Here is a 19,945-nt window from a genome sequence, read left to right on the forward strand (position 1 = left end):
CTTCTTCTGGTTTTCTGTTAACAATGGCTTTCTTCTTGCCACGCTTCCATAAAGGCCAACTCTGTGCAGTGCACGACTAATAGTTGTCCTATGGACAGATTCCCCCACCTGAGCTGTAGATCTCTGCAGCTCATCCAGAGTCACCATGGGCCTCTTGGCTGCATTTCTGATCAGCGCTCTCCTTGTTCGGCCTGTGAGTTTAGGTGGACGGCCTTGTCTTGGTAGGTTTACAGTTGTGCCATACTCCTTCCATTTCTGAATGATCGCTTGAACAGTGCTCTGTGGGATGTTCAAGGCTTGGGAAATCTTTTTGTAGCCTAAGCCTGCTTTAAATTTCTCAATAACTTTCTCCCTGACCTGTTTGGGGTGTTCTTTGGACTTCATGGTGTTGTTGCTCCCAATATTCTCTTAGACAACCTCTGAGGCCGTCACAGAGCAGCTGTATTTGTACTAGAGATGGACCGATCCGATATTACGTATCAGTATCGGTCCGATACTGACGTTAATTACTGGATCGGATATCGGAGGGAAATAAAAAATGTAATCCGATCCATTAAATATCAGAAAAGAACCTCACAAAACTTGCTACATGGCCTAACTCGGCTCATAACCTTAGCACGTTGCAGCAGTATGTGTCACGTGATAGAGCGGCTGTGTGTATTTGTAGCCTTGTTAGCAATCCCGCATTTCATCTCCGAGGAAGTGATCCCAGAGAGAAGTAAAGCAAGTGTGTAAGTTCATCTCTGAATGTTTGTAAAGCATTCCCGCGTTAAGCTTAACAACTGATATATGGAGCCACTGCCTCTTCTCTCTCTCTCCCTCTCCTGCTGCTACTTCAGTCGTGAAACTGATCAATGATCAGCTGATCGGCTTTTCTGTTGCGAGTCCGTCTCTCTTCTTTGTTTTTGGCCCACTTCATGCCAGAAAGAGGAAACCAGCGGCTGAACAACAGCAGCACGTTTAAGCTTGATAAGCTGTTGTTAGAATTTATTTAACATTACTTTCTACACCAGGATCCTTTTCTACGTAGCTGACGGCTGGTAACTGTGCAGGGGCGGGTCTAGCAAAGTTTAGCCAGGGGGGCCGATAGGGCATTAACAGGGAAAAGGGGGCACAAAGACATACTTTTCTTTCTTATTCTCATTTAATATGTCTAGCTTTTAATACATAATTATCTGAATCTTACACCCAAAGTTTTAATCTGATGTAAAATGTATAGAAGTCCATTACTGTATATAGTAACTGTTAAGTCTAATATACCCTAGTAAGCTATACTACTTTTTCCTTTGGGAAGGGATGATCTGTGCAGTCTGCAGTTCTGTTGAAGAAAGATGTTGAATCTATTTAATTATTCTTCAAAATTAATTGATTTCTGTGCATTTTTTTCACACTGCATCAAATTAAAGTTGATTACGTCGATTAAGCATCATGAGGTGGAGGGTGGTTCCCTATTTTTTGTTTGGTTTTTTTTGCTGGGAGTTTTAGAGCCCTATTGGTTAGGTTGCTTACTCTTTAAAATACCAGAATAGGGAGGCTGGTGCAGTTTATTAGATTGATCAGTTTTGCTGAACTATGAAATATTTTGGGTGCAGTGTATTTTTTGCATACAGGTATAACAAAATAGCTTTAGTGTTTTGTTTTGTTTTTTAACTTGAGTATGAACTTATACAAAAAGCAGCAAGATATTAAAAAATACGTTTTATTGATTAAAAACACACTCATATCGGTATCGACAGATATCCAAATTTATGATATCGGTATCGAACATAAAAAAGTGGTATCGTGCCATCTCTAATTTGTACTGACATTAGATTACACACAGGTGCACTGTATTCAGTCATTAGCACTCATCAGGCAATGTCTATGGGCAACTGACTGCACTCAGACCAAAGGGTGCTGAATAATTACGCACACCCCACTTTGCAGTTATTTATTTGTAAAAAATGTTTGGAATCATGTATGATTTTCATTCCACTTCTCACGTGTGCACCACTTTGTATTGGTCTTTCACATGGAGTTCCAATAAAATTGATTCATGTTTGTGGCTGTAATGTGACAAAATGTGGAAAGTTGTGGGGGCCAAATACTTTTGCAAGCCACTGTATCTGACTTTCATATCACTGATGCCTGCTCTGTTCTGTACTTTTGCCATTTGCCTTTCATTAGACACAATGAAGGGCAAAGAGGTGTGATCAGGTCAGAATATTCAGATTGGAAATATTGTAATGGGAATAAAAGGTCTCTGTGTAAAGTTGGCATTTGTATAAACAAAGAAAGGTTTTTATTACACAATGAAGATAAATGTGCAGGCCAATGAATTATTGCTACTCTGGATGATTCAAGGATGAATCAAAAAATATTTAATAGCACTAATAATTGCATGCACGTAACAGACTTGTGATACACAAGCAAAATATCCAACTTGTGTCCGTTATAGGAAGTGGTTATTACTCATATGAATGAATTGTATGGTTTTGTCCTGACTCTTCTGTGGCTTTTTTAGGTGAATTCTGTAACCTACCCCTTTACATGAAGACAGACCCATTTTTCCGCAAGCAAGGGGAGCTGCATGACCCATGCCCAGCAGTGCCGCCGCGAGAAGCGTCGATCCGCAGCTTGACGCAGCGGGCGTATCACACCCAGGGCCGTCACAAGACTCTAGACCCTGCGAAGCAGCAGGCCCAGACACTGGGCCACTCTGGGCTGGGCAGCTTGGGTGCGAGCTCTGGCACTGCCACCTTGCCTCAAAGGACTCTCACCATGCCCAGCTCCAATAATGCAGCAACAGCTTCCACTTCCAGCACGAGCAGCAACCCCACCAACAGTAACAAGGTGGGGGGCTCCAGAGACTCGCTCCTAGAGAGCAGCTCCTCTGCACTGGGGAGGTTGCAGAAACAGAGTGTGGGGGCCTACTCCAAGTCATACACGCTGGTGTAGTCCATTCTTCTGCACAGACTGCTGTCCCACTCCTCAGCCAGCCCCACTCTGGCGCTCTGCGATCTGGGTCTGAATGGGCATGCAACCATTTTTTCTTCAAACCCAATTAATGGTGAACTGCCCAGCATCCTGTCTGATTTACCTTGGGAAAGATGTTCTCCCAGACAGAGACCCAGCTAACCCTACTTTTCATGTTCATGTGGGACTCTTATAAAAGAACTACTAACTCCAACTAACAGTTCCAGCCGGCTGGTGCTCAGCTCCACTCAGCTCCCGCAGGAGCTGCACAGCGAAAAACCAGGAAGCGATTCTGTGGTCATTTTGAAATACTGACTGTAACCGAGGAGCTAAAACCTCTGTGTTTATGAATATGAAGACTACCATAGCCAGTATGAAGCTGTGTGGCCATCCTGTCTCATACACACACACACACACACACACACACACACACACACACACACACACACACACACACACACACACACACACACACACACACACACACACACACACAGTCCTCCATAGTTTGAGTATTATTGTCAATTTGCAAGCCTTCCGATTAAGTTCCCTCTTCTTACTGTATCTTTCACCCTCTTTGTGTCTCTTAAAGCCCCATAATGCTATTGGCAGATTCTATAATGTTGATTCCCAAAAGTAATGATTCAGGTTCCCTTCCAAGAAGATTTTAGTCACATTAGCATCCTCCACACATCACTCTGCAGCTGAACATTGTCTAACTTAAACAAATCATGACAACCCAAATGAACCAGCTATAATTTCTCACATTACAAATACAGAATATTTGGTATTATAAAGAATTTACATATATATTTCTATGTAGGTATATTATTGACATTTAAGTGAAATTATGACAAAGTATAAATTTTACATACTACAATAGTGTAGTATTATATACAGCAATTTAATGTTAATGTCAAATTTTAAGAACGAGACAATCGCTCAATCATGAAATTTTAAAAAGAGGAATTAAAAAAAATGAAGGTTCGACTAAAGAGAGAAAATGTTTAGTATATATACAGGATGTTTTGTATGTTACTGTATGTAGGGTGACTAGAAGAAGGGTGTTTTGCTTACGTTTGGACAGAGAGGGATGCTTTCCTATCCGCACGGTGTCATGGGAGAAGTGAGACAGTGCAGCAGAACACGACATCCTTGGATCGCAATGCCTCCTTGGTTGTTTGGTGAAAACAATCATGACACAAGGCCTTCCAGGATTTCTGTAATAATATAAGTCTACCCATGAGGATATAGGCTCCTTGACTTTTTATTAAGCGTGTCAGTAGCCTGAGTGGCTGGTAAATACAATAACATTCAGAAACCAAATCAGTGTCTCAGAGGATCCCCGAGTAAGTTTTATGCTGGGAGAAGGTTTGCTGCAAAGTGGTCACAGACTTTTAGTTATTATAGAGTATTAAGGCTTCTATTTGTGGCACGGGCGGCAGAGATTGACAGTCACGGATAGAGCATCCTGCCAACTTCTCCGTCAGCCGTGCCACACAGCTAGGCTTTGCTCTTCGTAGATTAAAAAGACAGCTAGCTGAAGGAGTCCCAGTCATGATGTGAATGAAGTAAGATAATTTAATGTCGAGAGATGTTATATGTCAGGGAGTTCAGTTTTGAAAATTATATGATCGATATCATTGTTGTTGTCCAGTTTTAAGTACTGTAAACGCCACACTTTCTTCATCTCGATGCCCCTCCATTTTTTTGCGCTAACGTGCATTCACACAAGAAAATAATGGATCGATTGTTTTAAGCATTTACAAAGCAGCGGTTTTGTGGTTTTATATTTATTCATCCATTTGCTTTGTTTGCTTCTTTGTTTGTTTAGGGGGAGGGGAATCTGTTCTTCGGTTGATTTTCACGTTTTGATTTTCCGTTCAACTTGTTTGGTCTAAATTTTTTGGTACCAGAGGCCAAACGGTACAAAGCTATGTGGCCTGTGGCTAAAACTAGTTCAGCCAAGTGAAAATCAGGGACTCATAGCTCTTTTGGTCACACAAACTACTGTTGTATTGTGTATATACTGGACAGGAGTCTGTCTGTAAACCTGAATCGTTCAGGCTCCTGTCATTTAAACCCCATTCAGATAAATTTAAGTAAAAAAAAATTCAACACCCTATTCATACAAGATCCATCATCTCTACCTTTGTCAGTGTTGTTTATAGATTAAGTCTTGTACATATACACAGTTTTGTATGAAGAGCTATTTTTTCGTCAGAATAAATCAGGGGACACATCAGGGTTGAATGCCCCAGTTTCAAAATTGAAATAGTATTAAGAAAAAAGTATTTTACTTCTGAAATGGGCAAAAAAACAACAACATTTTTTCTTTCCCTTTACGTTTTTTGATACTAATTTGTTGAATTTTTATTCTTTTTTTAAAGTCTTTTGATGTTGTCATTTGTCCTTTTTCCTTTTTTTTAATTAGCATTATTTTATATTTTGTTCATCCTCAAATTAAGTCATTGCATGCTTGCTAAAAGGGAAAAATTGAAGGGAAAAAGTGTATGAAAATCCAAACTTAAAAAAAAAATGTTGAGGGTATCCCAAACATTTGTTTGAGTTGCTTGTTACAGCAATTGCTTGTGTTCAAAGGTACATTTTCTATGAAAAGAAAGCAAAAACTAAAAAGATCATTTAACACCTTGTGCAATAAAGCTATCTTTCATATGTCACGGCTTCTGTCATTATCTAGAGGTCTGTTTGTATGTCTTGTGAAAATGTCTGGATCTACACACGCATGGAGTTTACAGCCAAACCAGTGTTCATGAACATATATATATATATATATATATAAATATATACATATAGTAAATGAGCTGCCACGTGAATGAAAAAGTCTTGAAAAGTTACATAATTGTGGTAATCTGTGGCAGACTGACATCATACAACATTTTAAGAGGCTACGTTTGATGGTTGACCTTCTGTTTTGTCATATGTATGCTGTTATTATGGTGGATGCTCTCTAAAGGTCATCTTCCATGGATTTCCATAAGCCAAAAACTCTTGGAAATCAAAAAAATGTTTGAAAGATTCTCTACAAGACAGATTTTTCTACACTTGGCTCCTTATGATGCCTAATATCCTCGATAAGGTCATCATAGGTACACGGTTGTGGCGCTAAGCACAAGAGCCCATCCTGATCAAACCCTTCTTAGACAGCTGGCCTAAAAGAGGGGAAAGGGGCTAACACAGATTTAGGCAGACAATGAACTGAGGGAATGGACCTAGACTCAGAATATGACAAACAAGGATTATTTTGAACTGTGCAAAGCCTCTCTAGTGAAGTCCATGAACAGAAATAAGTAGATGTTTTATGCTTTCATATTGTTTACACTAAACTCTGACCCTACCAAATGCTGCAGTAGAAATCAAGACCTATCAAACCAGACAACGTTTTACATTGTCCAGTTTTCAGCCCGTGCAAACTGAAGCCTCCATTTCCTGTTCTTAGACAGAGGTGGCACCTGTGCGGCCTTCTGCTGCCGTAGCACATCTGCTTAAAGCTTTGATGTGTTGTGTGTTCAGAGATGCTCTTCTGCATAACGTGGTTGCAAAGAGTTACTGTTGCCTTCCTGTCAGCTCAAAGCAGGCTATTCTCCTCTGATCTCTGTTATCAGACCATTCTCTGTAAACTACAGATCCCCATTCTGATGTTCATTCTGAATTTCAGCAGGCCTTTCTTTATGCATTTATATATATGCTCAAATCCATCAAGAATCCATTCTCAATCATGTGATTGGCTGATTAGATATATGCGCTAATGACCATCTGCTTGTATTTCCATTGGATCTGCATACTGGAAAGAGAAAGACTGAAAAAGAATTGACTTGTCCAAAATACTGAACTCTACACCTTCTTTCAGCTCAGGATTCCTTAGTTTTATTTGAATAGTGGAGCCATGATAGGTAATAATATTATTATGACATCATGTGGTTTATTTTCTGACACTTCAAGAAGTTCTTAAGCCACAGAAGTGATCGTGTTTTCACAAGCCCACCGTAATAAGTAAATCCAATAGAAATGTACAGCAGTACATAAGGACAGACACACAGAGACACACGCTTGTAAAGATTCGCCAGAAAACTGTACAATATGGACGAGATGTAATGAAACACCCACCCAGTGTCAGATCTACGGCCACAAGAGGGCGACATAACGCTATAATGTTTGACCCTTCCCCACAGAGGTTAACAGATACTGTGACGACAGTACTCGCCCAAAAGCGTGCAGTCACTCATGACGGATACACTGTGAATAATTGATGCTTTTCAGAGTCACAAGCACCATGTGTGCTTCACTAATAGCTCCTACTACTACTGTAAAGGTATTTCTGCATGCATGCTGTGGAGAATAACCTTATCATGATGATGATGATTATTATATTAAAAGTTTCATACAACACAATCTTCAATCATTGTCCTTGGCAATATGTGCCAGCAGCCATGTAGACTATTCATGCGTTGCTGTGCTTGTTTATTAAGCTGTCAATCAAGAAAATAGTAGTAATAGAAAAAGCACACTTATTTACTCCACAGCTAAAAAAGTGGAAAATAACAGCCTTATATGTTGTCGGGTGGGAGCACAGTGCAGAATGGCTTTTCAAAAACTGTCATTAGCCCTCCGCTCCATTTTCCCACAACAGTGACTTTTTTTAACTTACAAAATGGGATGATTGATATTTTTTAATTCCTTGGTCTCTACTGTTGTGACAACCTTCATCTGGCTGCTATTGTGTGGCTTCGCAAAGTATAATCAAAAGAATGCGCTTTTTTACCAGCGGAGCTCCAATCTCATTTCAAACCTGAACGGAGAAAAGGATCAATGGGAGACAGAGGCAGCAGCGAAAACTGGGGACAATTTTACAAGATTTAATTTATTAACTATTATACAGTTCACATAAGGCCTTCATCTTCAAACACTATTCTCAGTCAGACAAATTCCATGGTTTGCTTCTGGTGCACAGTACATCAACTTTCACGTTGCAGCTATTTCCACTTCAGTATTGGTTTTCTTCTAATTTCACGTTTTAAAACAGGGAGGGAGGCTTTCGTCCTTCTCCTCTGGTGTGTGCGCATGTGTGTGTATGTGTGTTTTGTTTATTTTTTTAAATCATGCACTAAACTCAGGTGGCCTCGAACCATTCACAAAATTGTAAAAATGGACTTTCAATCATTGAAATACACACTAGAAATGTTTTCTACCATTGACTAAAAGGTGGTGTCCCCCTCCCCTCCCCCCCCAAACATACAAATAAACAACCATCATAGAGTAGTACGCACTCACTTTTTTTTTGCCTCAGCAGGATCTGCCGAGGATGGGCATCGAGAGCGATGCCGTAACATTTATATACTCCAGGGAATCGTGTTGTCTGGTCGGTTCTGCGCCAGGTTCAGCTGCAAGCACTGCACGGTTTGAGGAAAGCCCTCATTTTATACTCCTGACGAACAGGTAAAATGACTGACTTCCAACAGCATCATGATCCCAAAAAGTACCAGTAATTGTTGATCCTAAATATTCATACAGTTGATCCCACTATTCTGTGGTCATAGCAACCGAGAACTACAGCAGAGCCGCAGTCCTCTGGTCCACATCTTCCACCTTCATTGAAAGAGACAGTGCTTCCTCTCATGGACTTAACCGTTATTAAAGTTGTTAGGCCTTCATTATCAGTGCTGCTTGTTTTCAGCGAAAATGAAGGACGATATTGCAGCACAAAACTAATCAACTAGAGCAAGTAAACTGCCACGGGTGCTTCCTGAACGTCTCGATCCGCAGGTACTTCACTTCCACTGGTCATTGTGTTTCAATAGCAGGACTAGCAGTGACAGTGCGTTGAGAATACTAAACCTTCAGAGTTAATAGTACACGGATACAAAGCGCTCGGTTTGATAAACAGCCACAGCAACACGTCCGGAAACCTATCATGTTTCAAGTGTTTGGTTTACGTGGACAACAGATGCTAGCGTAAAATTTGCATGTATGGCGTTGCTGGGTTACACATTCAAAATGGCAAAAGTTTTCTCCTTCACTTGACCGACGGCAGGCAAAGCCTTCACTGATATTCCAACGGCCTAATCGAACTAAGCATCCCTATATACGCCCACTCTGATCGACCAACAGCTAGAAAAGAGGACAAACAAAACGAGTTTTTCACATGGCTGGATGAATGAGGAACACGAGCGGATTTGGATTTCCCACCGACCTAAAATGGGAAACCCCCACCCACCCACACCGGATCCACTTTTTTTCCTTTTCTTTTTTTTTTTTTTTTTTTTTTTTTACAAAAAGGATCTTGTTTCACAAGCCTGTACTGATGCCACACTTGACCACTACACAAACAAACATGAACAATGAATCCGTGTGGCATTTCTTCATATTTAAACACTACACTATTAAAAAAAAAAAAAAAAAAAAAAAAAAGTGCTTCAGATAAGTTTGTGGATACAAAAAACACATCTGATGTAAACAAAGTTTGATCTGCCAGAGCTCTGTCGTGGCAATGGGTATGGCTGTTTGAGCTGTGAAATTAAAATCACGTAAGAAAAAAAACTATGTCAAAAAAAAGAAAAACCCCTTTTGAGGAGAAAAAACCCAACAGTGATCATTAAAGTGCATCCCTGGATGTGTTACTCCCAACCGTTCCCTTCCCTCCCATCCCCATGCTGACCCCTCAAGTAGAGCCGATGACAGAAACCCAAAAGGCAGACACAGAGGAAACTCTGCTATATGGAGCAAACTGCTGCCCAAAGGACCTACAGAGGACCAGACTATAAATCCAGTGGCAGTACTTTCAAGAGAAAAAGAAACTAAAAACAGTTTTTACACATACTAAAAACACGGTGGCCCCAAGTCTTTCTCTTCCAGCTTGGCATAGAGGTCTCTATTTCTTTGTATTATGGGATGAGTGGTGGCTCGCTGTGACCGTGACCTCTGCCCTCCACTTCTCTGACCCGACATCCACTCATCCAGGAGATCAGAGGGCGGAAGGAGCTTCACTGGTAATGGTAGCCTCCGCTCCAACGCACACAAGCATAAACATAATTGGCAGGTTGGGGAAGTTTCTCAGACACTTTCCATCTCCAGTTCTCATAACCTGGGTTGTCCATCATGATCAAAAATGAAATGTGCATGTGCACATTTTTTTCTTTTACTTCTTTTTGTTTTTTACTCTTTTTTTTTTTCTTTTAGTGTGTGTTGGGTGATAAGGTCCAGCATCATCATGGGCACACATGGTTTCATTGTCTCTCACAGTGTCTCCTGTTCAGCGGGGGAATGGTGGGCGTGGGGGTGCTGGTGGAGGGGAGGGAGCAGAGACTGCAGGGGAGACTGGGGGGTAGTGGGTGGGGACTGCTGCAAGGGGCTGAAGTGAGGGGTGGTGTGAGGTGGAGAGGAGCGGTAACAAGAGTAGGCAGAGCTCCCGCCGAGGGTGGTGGTGGGCGAGGCAGGGAGGCCCCCCAGGCCGGTGGGGGAGTCGAGGAGGGGCTGGTTGTAGAAGAAGAATGCACACTGGTGGATGAAGGTCTCAATGATTGTCTGGTAGGTGCGCGTGGCAGTCAGAGCATCCATGGTGGAGAAGTCTGGCCTCATGAGGGTGGGCCAGAAACAGATGGACAAGTTCTCACTGGTCATCAAGTTCACCCTGTTCAGCTGGCTCACCCTGAGAAAACACAGAAAGGTACACTGACTGATTCCTTCTCATATAGCGGAGGAGGGGTAAAAAACAAGCAAACAAAAAAAAAAAATAGATGACAACGCATGAAAGTGATTTAAACTGTAAACAGGGGACTTACTTGTGTAAGTGGTTCGTTACATATTTGAAGACATCATAATTCTCCTTGGGGAACCTCCTCAGGACATCCTTCATGGTATACAGCCTCTGTTCTCTATCACTGATTTCTGCACAAACAGGATGTTTTTTTAAAGACTTCATCACACACAGTGATTTAAAGCTGAAACGTCTCTCTACGCCGTCAGAAAAATGTTTGTCAAGACTAAAACACCTAAAATGGAGCAGCTCTGCCAAAACCTTCCCACCCCTGTTCCTTTCTAAAGAAATAATCTTTTTATGTTCTAGTAAAGACTCTCCCAGCCCAGCAGTGTTTGCTTACTGAAAGCATCCAGTAGGTCCACCTGCAGAGCACAAGGCACCAGGGGCTCAGGCAGTTCAGAGAAGAAGCTTTTGAGGCCTCCAGCCACAGTGTTTATGGAGAAGTCTTTCTCCACTAGGTCTAATCCGTGGTCTGCACAGGGAGAATGACAGTTAACACCCGTCAGTCGTAGCATTCATCGGGAATGAGCAATGAGTTCTGTGTCACTTTCTTCCAGTAACCCTGCTCATGTTTTGATTAGGCAGTCACATAATTACAGCTGGTTCAAACAAGTACGATGAGCAACTCACCCTGCTCAAACTGCCTCTGCATGCTCTCCATCTCCGACTTGTTGCCGCTTACGCGGTACAAACCCTCCGTATTCAGGCCTGAAGGAGAACGAGCGAAGCAGAGAAAAGGGGAAAGACGTGGATGGGTGTCACAGTGGGAAACAAGCAAAGCACAAACACTTCATCAGCCCCTTTGCAAACAGACGAGGCAACACAGACGCCGAAGATTAAACAGATGCTGAAGATTAAACGCACCCTACTATTAATTTCACATTGCATTATGGTCATGAGCAGGTGCATGGGTTTAGGAACTCTGCAGGAATGTGAAGATGATTAATCACTAAAATAAATTCCATAAAAGACCTTTACCAAAAGTACAAATTAAAAACCTGATAAGTGATGAGTGCAGTGAGAATTTCTCTGAATGAAACTTTAAACACAATTAAAGGAACAGCACGAAATAAGCTGTTAATTAACGAGGAAAAAAAGGCACTTACCTGTTGTCTCAATGAAGCGGACACACTTTTCAATGAAGAGAGGGATCGGTCTGTCTGGGGATACCACATTCACCAGGGGGACCCCGAAGTAGTTGCTCTCCAAGGGCTTGGGAATAGCTGGACGGGGCTTTGGTCTAGTTTTCTGCAGGAAAAAAGGCAAAGAACGAAACTCTTAGTATCTCAAAGCAATAATTACGCTGACACCAAGGTGCACTCCATGGCTTCTAACAAAATGTCCAGTCATTACACTAATTTGAAAGCTATGCAACATGACAAATGGCTTTTCTCAATAATAACACACCTTGGCTGTCCGCCGCAGGCTCTTCAGAATGTTCCTCTTCTTTGGGTCTTCGCTCTCCTCATTCACTAGACTTTCACCTTTAAGGGTCCCAAAGTCATCTTCTTTGGACTTTGGAAGAGCTCCCATCTCGTCATCACTGCCTATGAAGCTCGTGCGAAAGCTACTGAACTTGCCCAGCCGCTTAGAGCGGTCACGGTAAAGACGAGGCTTCACGCCAATTGCAGAGAACTTCCTCCTTCGTTCCAGAGAGCTGCTGTCCGCTTCGCTGTCTGAGCCGTTTCCATTGGAGTGCATCCTGTTTGAGTTGCGGATGGTGATGATTTTTCCTTGTGTGCTGTCATGTGGTACCGAGTAGATGATCTCTTCGTTGCTCGGGCGGGGTTTTGAAACGGCGTCAATGGGTTCGGCGTAGTCTGAGGGATCGTATCCCATGTCGCCGCCAGGAACCCAGGTGACAGCAGAGGGTAAGGACCGCCGATGACCCAGCGTGTCGATATATGGGTTACGGCTCATTTTCCGGAAATCGAAAGTGACGCCTGGTTTCACTCTCACTTGGGGGGGTACTTTGTTGTTCAGTTTGTTCTCAAAGTCCCTGATATCAGATATGACAGAGATGTCACTGGAATCTAAGTCGGGCATGTTGAAACCGCTACTGTGAGATGTGAGCGTGCCATCATAGTACGGTGGCGACGGCTCTACGTCGTCCTCGGAATCCAGGAACATAGTGACAGGACTAGGAGAGCTGCAGCGCGGGGAGTAGACATTTTCATTGGTACACGCTTCAGCGACATTATCGTACATGTGCGTGGCCTCCACAATGTTGCGCTTCTCTACTACCTCCATCAGAAACGGATGAAACATTTCTATCCTGTGGAGGCCCCCCACCACCCCTCCAGACCCACAAACCACGCTGTTGAAGCGACCCTCAATCTCATGGGCTAGTTCCTCCCCCTGGATCAGCTGTTCACAGGCATAATCGCTGTCAGTGAGCTCTGCCTGGCTATCTCCGACTGCCAACAGCTGAATAGGGATGATGTCCTGCACCTCGCACAAGAATGCACAAAGGGTCTCCAGGGAGGCCTTTCGGGAGACCGAGTAGACTGCAATGTAGCCGTGCACTAACCTGCTCTTCCTCAAAGTGAAGGAGGCGTGGTATGAAAGCAGAGAGAGCTCTATAGCCAGCTTATGTCCACCAACTGTCTGCTCCAGCAACACGGAGGTGCCGCTATTAGACATGGGCCTGCAGTGCTGATGCATTAAGAAAGGCGACAGGAGCTGCTCGGTGTCGTAGGGGTCTCCACACATTAAGCACATGACAATGCGAAGGTCTGCCTCTGGGACTGGCTGAGAGTCTCGGAGACCTGGAGGCTCAGGGAGGAGAGGTGGGGAGCTGCTACTAAAAGATGTGCTCCTCCTGATATCCAGAAGGCCCCTCAGCACCTGGTTTATTTGGGTCTCACTTATGTTATGGCCGTAGCCCACACCGGGGGAGGCGGGGTCTAAAAAGCTACACTGCAATCTCCTTGCAAACTGCTGCCCCTGTGTTATCAAGTTTAAGGCAGTGTCACCACCTATATCAACGTATGATCCTACACCTCGTTTAGTGACTAAAAGCAGTGAAGTCGGCAGCTGTGCTAGCTGGCTATCTCTTCGGCCCAGAGTTGACTCCCTAAGTCGCTCGAGGCTTTCCACCACATAAGAAAGTGATTCTTTTGAATTATACAAACACAAACACCCATGAGGAGTGAAAGTGGGGGTGTAGAAAGAATTTACCGGAAGACGTACATTTCCGTCAATAGGTCGCAGCGTCAGTTCGTACATCTTCCCGTCTAACACATACCAGTCATCGTTTGTGCAGAGAGCTCTAATCTCATTGGCAAATTCTCTGGCTAGTCCATCCTTCCCAAGTATAACGAGGTTTATTCTGTCAGCCTTGGTGTCCCCAAAATGAGCTTTCACGTCAAAAAAGGGGTAATGGGAGGGAAAACGTGATGCTAACAGCTGCTCAATCTTAGAGTCTACGCAGTGTGGACTGCTAGGGCAGGTCTCCTTGGTGGGATGATAGACGAAGTGGATATGTTTTAATACCAAAGCATCTCTTTCAGCAGGAAGCTTCTGTAGTGCCTTGAACCTCTGCTCCTCCCCAAGAACCTCTTGGATTGCCCCCATCTTCTCCTTGCTGGGTTTAGCATCCACTTCAAGCTCATAAAAAAGCTCAGAGTATTCCAGCAGAAGCTCCTGGAAGTCTTCTTTAGCACGGTCAATGATCTCCTTCTGATGCCGATTATAGAGATCCAGGTATTCTGGCTCTTCAAGCCACTGGTAGAACTCTTCATTCATGATGAAGCTCCGGGCCTCCTCCCAAGGTTTACCAGGTGTTACGAAGGGGGAGGAAGCCAGTCTCTGCTTAAACTCCTGCCTCATCTCCGCCCGTTTGCACTCATTGCGCAGATGCTCCAGGTGGGCATTAAAAATTTCTTCTGCTTCAGCAGTCTCCAACAGGTCAGAAGGGATTCGCTCATCTTCCATGTTGTCGATGTGAGACGTATCCTCCCATGGCGAGTCCTCCAGAACAACAAACCAGTGGGTGAAGTGTTGCTTGGACTCAAGGACTTTCTGTACCCCAGACCAGCTCAACTGATCAATCTCATCCAGGTCAGGCACTAAAGAGCTAAGTGCTAAAGGAAGAGTGCTTACGTATATTTTCCGACGCCTCTCAATATGTTCCTGCTTCAGACGGTAGACATGCTGCTGAAAAAGTTTCTTGCATTTAGCCGTTCCCTCCAAGAAGACATATTCTTTGTACTCTGGGGAGTTGTTCATGCGTCGACTGGTGTTTAGCCAGGTTTCATTATGATTCTTTACTATACGGTTGATTAGCCATTCATAGCGATCCTTAGCAGAAGCTATCTGCTGACTCTGGAGTTTTAGGGCCTCAAAGTATGGGATGATCTTAGGCTTGCCCCTGCTCTTGTCGATAAGCTGAACCAAAGTGAGAAAGGCGAGGTCCACATTTATGTTTGAGCGTGCCGATGTCTCAACTACCGGTAGACTCTTTTTTGTGATAGCAAAGGTATGTGCATCTTTAATGTAGCGCTCTACTCCTTCGTCGCATTTGGTGAGGACCAGCACAATGGGCTTCTTAGTCTTGCTCAGCTGACCATACAGGTTTGAGACAAATTTCAGCTGGTCGTCAAAGTTTCGATTCATGCCACGGCTTACATCGACACAAAGGAGGAAGCCATCGACCTGCAGCTTACCCTCTGGCATTTGCTTTTGCTCAAAGTCTTGCTCCAGACCTAGCTGATCCGTACAGAAGTACATGAGCTTCTCTGCTGAGGCCAGCTTGGTTGCTGCTGCCCGTTTGATATAGGGCTGCATAGCAGTGCTACGGTGTGGCTGAAACGTCTGGTCATCAATGAATTCGGTCTGCTCCACAACATGCATCCTGCACTCGGGCCCCTCCTCGAGAACCCGTGACACCTCCCCCCAAAATAGGAAGTGATCATTATTGACCACTCGACCCCCAAAGTCGCTGGTGCTCAACACGGACGTGTGATCCAAGTAGAAGTCATCAGCGCTAGGACGCACAAACCTATTACACAAGCAGGACTTGCCAACCCCACATTGTCCCTTCTCTTTCTCTGTTCCGGACAAACCCACCACAATGAGGTTGTAAATGGGCGACCGCGCATCTTGCTTTTTGGCCATCATAGCCTGCTGACACTCATCCTGCCTTAAACAGGCACTGTATGAAGGAGTTCACTTGAATGTTTGTCCATAAAGTTGCTGATCTACAAAGGAGATCAGATTTCTCTTTCGTCTGCTGGGGCTTAAATTATAATAAGACAGCGCCGCAGTGATATGAGCAGACGGTTCTTTCATTCACTCGTTGCATGAATCAGATCCTGTCAAAAGAAACAGAGAACAAAAAAAATGAAATCAGACAAAATAAGCAATCAACCAAAAACTCATTTTGAAATAAAGGGGGGAAACAAAACAGTATGAAAGAGAATGATTGGGCAAATGTCAGGCCCTTCTTCCCCTTAAGCAGCTATAATAATAAAAGTAAATAGCATTATGCTACTTTAAGATGTAAAAATGTACTTGTTAGTTTGAATGAGGCATTTTTTACTTTTATCCTTCTTAACAACAGATGCTATCTATAATAATAATGGAGGCACATATTAATCCATTTTGTGCTTATTCCCTTTGTTTGACAAAGACTGATGAATCCTCTCAATGGTAAATGCCACAAAGAACCCATAACACCAACCAATACTGGTTCTCATTATTTTTAATTGATTTCAAGTTGCCCGACATCACTGCATTAATATTATATGCACACTGGCATACATCCTGCCACCAGCAAAGCGTAATGAAAACAGACATATAATAACAGGAATACCAGCAATGTGGTCTCCTTGCAGGGGGCCAAACACAATCTCAAATAAGGAAGAAGGCTCATTTTTGCACATTCAATTAATGAACTGAATAAAATGGGCAAGTACACTTGACTGCGCTTCATCTAAATTTTTGAATAATCTTTTATCTGATCGACAAATTTATTTAATCGACTCATTTCAACACCGGCTGTACTGATCGCCAGAATTCCTTAAAAACATCTACAGAGGATCAAAAGATGACATTAATCCCTGGAGAAACATGTTGGGAGTGGTACTTTTCCCCCCCTTTTTGTTAAAATGACGACCTCAGCTGATCAGTGAGTGGGGTGACAAGCATTAAAATGACTATGGTGAAAGCGCCTCAGTCAACACTCTTCAGCCTAAGGGAAACAGCAGCTATCTTTAAAAGCATCTTCCCTGACCAAAAAAACGAATGAAGAGCTTATTAAACAGCCTTAGTCACACTTACCATCATTGCCAAAGGGCTACGGACTTGCTCACACCTTTAAGACACTTAATGTTACTGCCAATTTTATGGCACTGACTAATGCTTCCATTATTATTATTATTATAGCACTGATGCAATTCTGCTACAATAGTCGGCACATAATGTGATCTAAAAAAAATTAAAAATAAACCATATGCAGAGGTTAATTAATGTGTAATAAGATTTCCTGAGTGAAAAAATCCTGCATTTAAAAATACAAAACAAAAAAAGCATGAGTCATGAAGAAATATTTAACCTGCCATATGACCATGACTTCATGGTGGGGTCGGAAGCAAACATGGGCAGTCCAAACAGCTCAGCTGAGCAAGGCCTGATATCCAAATGAGCAGACAAGTTCTTTTCAAATCAAGAAAAAAAACCAACCAGCATGCCTTTACCAAAACGCCATCAGCAAAACAGCACACCAAAGTGCCCTTTTAATCAATTCCCTTCACACAACCTACTTTTTTTAAAGCTAAGATTGTGTAACCTTATATGTTCTGCAAAAGGATTAACAGTTAACACGGGCTTGAGGGTGCACAGAGAGGGGTGACCACGCCAGGCCTGCTGTCTACATAATGAAATGGCAGCGCCGGAGAGCCGGGATAGCCTTACCTCCTGCACACCGACAGACAGACAACCTTTCACGGGAATGTATTTACCCAGCTGTCTTGGGGTGTAGCACTCGACAGCTTCGCTAGGAAATAGCCAATAAAGCAGAGCGAGCACGTAGAATACATACCATTGCATTTCTCCCCCTTTCTCCTCTTGCATCTGTCAGGCCAGCTCTTGCCGCAGCCCTCGCCGCCGCCTGATGTGCATAAGCAGCCGCAGAGAATGCACTGTGGGTCGGAACTATTCGCACATGAAACCAATACCTCTACAATTTGTGCGATGTGCTCATCTGAATACAATATCCTTCACCCATGTCTGGATTTCTCCTGTTTTGTTTTTTTCCTTGCACTAATGTTTTAACTGAAATCAAACACGGGAAAGGCAAGAAATAAATATCCCGAACAATAGAACAATCCGATTTCTGTTCCCGCAACGCTTTCTTCACCAGTGCGAGATTGAGACGCGTGTTTAAAAAAAGGAAAAAAAAAATCTACTCAGTCGTCTTCTCCTCCCGGTTCACCACGTTGCTTTTTCAATAATTATTCTGTCCATTGTTGTGCCCACATAACGCTGGGCCGGTCGCGCACACGAGACAACGGTGAGTTTGATGCAATCGCCGGTGCTGTTTCGCTTAAGAAATGCCTTCTGCTGCAACACAAACTGCTCATGTCCCGATCAATTTAGGAGCAGATTGCGCGTGTGAAAGTGGTATTTCTGTCAGCTTTCCGTAATGGCGGCCCTCCTCCTCCCCGGACCTAGTTCTCCTCTTCTTTTCTTTGGGAAAACGGAGCTGTGGAGACAGAGGGAGCGGAGAGAGGGATTCTCCCAGTGGCGCCCTCACACAACTGCAGCAGGTCAGCGCTCTCACTGTTGCTAGCTCGCCACACTATGCGGAGAGGTCGTTACTGAGAAGTAATCGATTTCTCCACGTTCAGTCCGAGTATTTCGACAACACCCGCCTTACAGCAGCTCTTTAAAGTAAACTGTTAACTAGTACACTGCATAAAGAGGGCGTCTGCATCCTCTCTGTGAACTTTATGTGTGTAAAAGTGATTTAATATCAGGATAAAGGTTTGTAATTAGCATACAGCAATGCTACATAAAGTTGTTGTTGGCTAGCATGCAGATTGACAGTCTGCTTTTTTAGTAAGGATAAACCACTCTTAAGTGAAAAGTTTGAACTATATAGACCAAAAAGTAAATTACTTATGGTTAGTTTTCAAAACATATATATTTTGTATGAGTTTAGATGTCAAAGTAAAGCAAAGTTGCTGGAAAAACTAACATTTACAGTTGTTTATCTTTATACCCATTTCAAAATGCACCCGTTTTAACTTTAAATGTTTTACTTTTAGCTTAACTTTTATATCTTATGTTTTTGTTGGTGTTTTGCTGTTGTTGGTGTTATGGACAAGCTTTAAGAAGTTAGGCTAGGCATTAAACAAACATTGCATATGGTGGCAAAAAAGTAAAACTAAAAGCTACAGAACCAACTGAGTTGATTGTCTATACTCACAAAACTAATTGAAATAAAATATAGAGGAAATGCCTTTAGTTTGAGTTTCTTTCAGTGTGTTTATGCTTGTTTGTTTTTTACTTTCCCCTTAATCTTTATAATGTGGCATTGTGTTTATATTGCAATATCTATTCTGACCTTAAAACTTTCCCCTGAAAAATTAATACCCACATTATAATAATATTGCAACTTAAGCTGTCAGTGAAATGAATTATACTCAGAACAAAAATGAATATTATTGAAAAATAAAAGCTGAACTGAAACTAGCAAACACACTGGAAACTAACCAAAAGTAAGCAGAACTGAAAGTAAAAATTCTAAATAAAATCACAATCAAACCAGTGAAAAAATATAAAACAGTAATAAAACCAATGTGCGCTGACTGTCACAGTAGCTGTGGAAAGGAACATAACTTAGTACATTTACTCAAGTGCTTCATTAAAGTGCAGGTTTAATGTACTGTGTATTTTCTCTTCCAGTTCTACTTTTTTTGCATGCATTTGTTTGTTATATTCCATACAATTTATCTGCAACATAATAAGTCAGCTTTAAAATAAATGGAATTGTATACATCTAATGACACAGCAGTATACGAGTGATTAAAGTCTTCCACAGCTGCAATTATCCAATAAAATAATGGCCTAATTGTAATTCTGAGAAGTCCCAGTCTCTACATAATAAGGACATTTTATTTAGGTAGCTTATTTTGAATGTACAACTTGTGTACTCTTAAGTCGCTTAAACGGGGTGTAAATTTAACTTGAGTAAAGGCTCATAAAAGT

General features: G+C 42.5%; 2 protein-coding genes across 3 annotated transcripts in view; one reads left to right on the forward strand and one right to left on the reverse strand.

Annotated features, from left to right (window-relative positions):
- LOC146623995 (cell adhesion molecule DSCAML1-like) overlaps positions 1 to 2,937 on the forward strand; it is a 54,175-nt gene extending 51,238 nt beyond the window's left edge. For both annotated transcript variants that reach the window (XM_085363578.1, XM_085363579.1), the window contains exon 33: positions 2,504 to 2,937. In XM_085363578.1, coding sequence (XP_085219704.1) covers positions 2,504 to 2,937 — 434 coding nt within the window. The remainder of the gene's footprint in view (positions 1 to 2,503) is intronic.
- Positions 2,938 to 9,540: 6,603 nt separating this feature from the next.
- arhgap35b (Rho GTPase activating protein 35b) lies at positions 9,541 to 18,461 on the reverse strand. Its single transcript, XM_085364420.1, has 7 exons — positions 17,775 to 18,461; positions 12,140 to 16,047; positions 11,839 to 11,980; positions 11,363 to 11,440; positions 11,073 to 11,204; positions 10,755 to 10,860; positions 9,541 to 10,621 (listed from the first exon to the last, which is right to left on the reverse strand). The coding sequence occupies exons 2-7, from the start codon at positions 15,851 to 15,853 to the stop codon at positions 10,210 to 10,212; spliced, it is 4,584 nt and encodes a 1,527-aa protein (XP_085220546.1). The 5' UTR covers positions 15,854 to 16,047; positions 17,775 to 18,461; the 3' UTR covers positions 9,541 to 10,209.
- Positions 18,462 to 19,945: the final 1,484 nt, after the last annotated feature.

Source organism: Diplotaxodon limnothrissa, linkage group LG10 (genome assembly GCF_057381915.1).
Source record: "Diplotaxodon limnothrissa isolate DT_005_m linkage group LG10, D_limnothrissa_male_GT1.1, whole genome shotgun sequence".
Lineage (NCBI taxonomy): Eukaryota > Metazoa > Chordata > Actinopteri > Cichliformes > Cichlidae > Diplotaxodon > Diplotaxodon limnothrissa.

Coding starts and splice junctions, on each gene's coding strand:
- arhgap35b (XM_085364420.1), bottom strand. CDS start 15,853: ATGATGGCCAAAAAGCAAGATGCGCGGTCGCCCATTTACAACCTCATT. Junction 11,441..11,838: donor CCGCTTCATTGAGACAACAG/GTAAGTGCCTTT, acceptor GTTCTCCTTCAG/GCCTGAATACGGAGGGTTTG. Junction 10,622..10,754: donor GTAACGAACCACTTACACAA/GTAAGTCCCCTG, acceptor GTGTTTTCTCAG/GGTGAGCCAGCTGAACAGGG.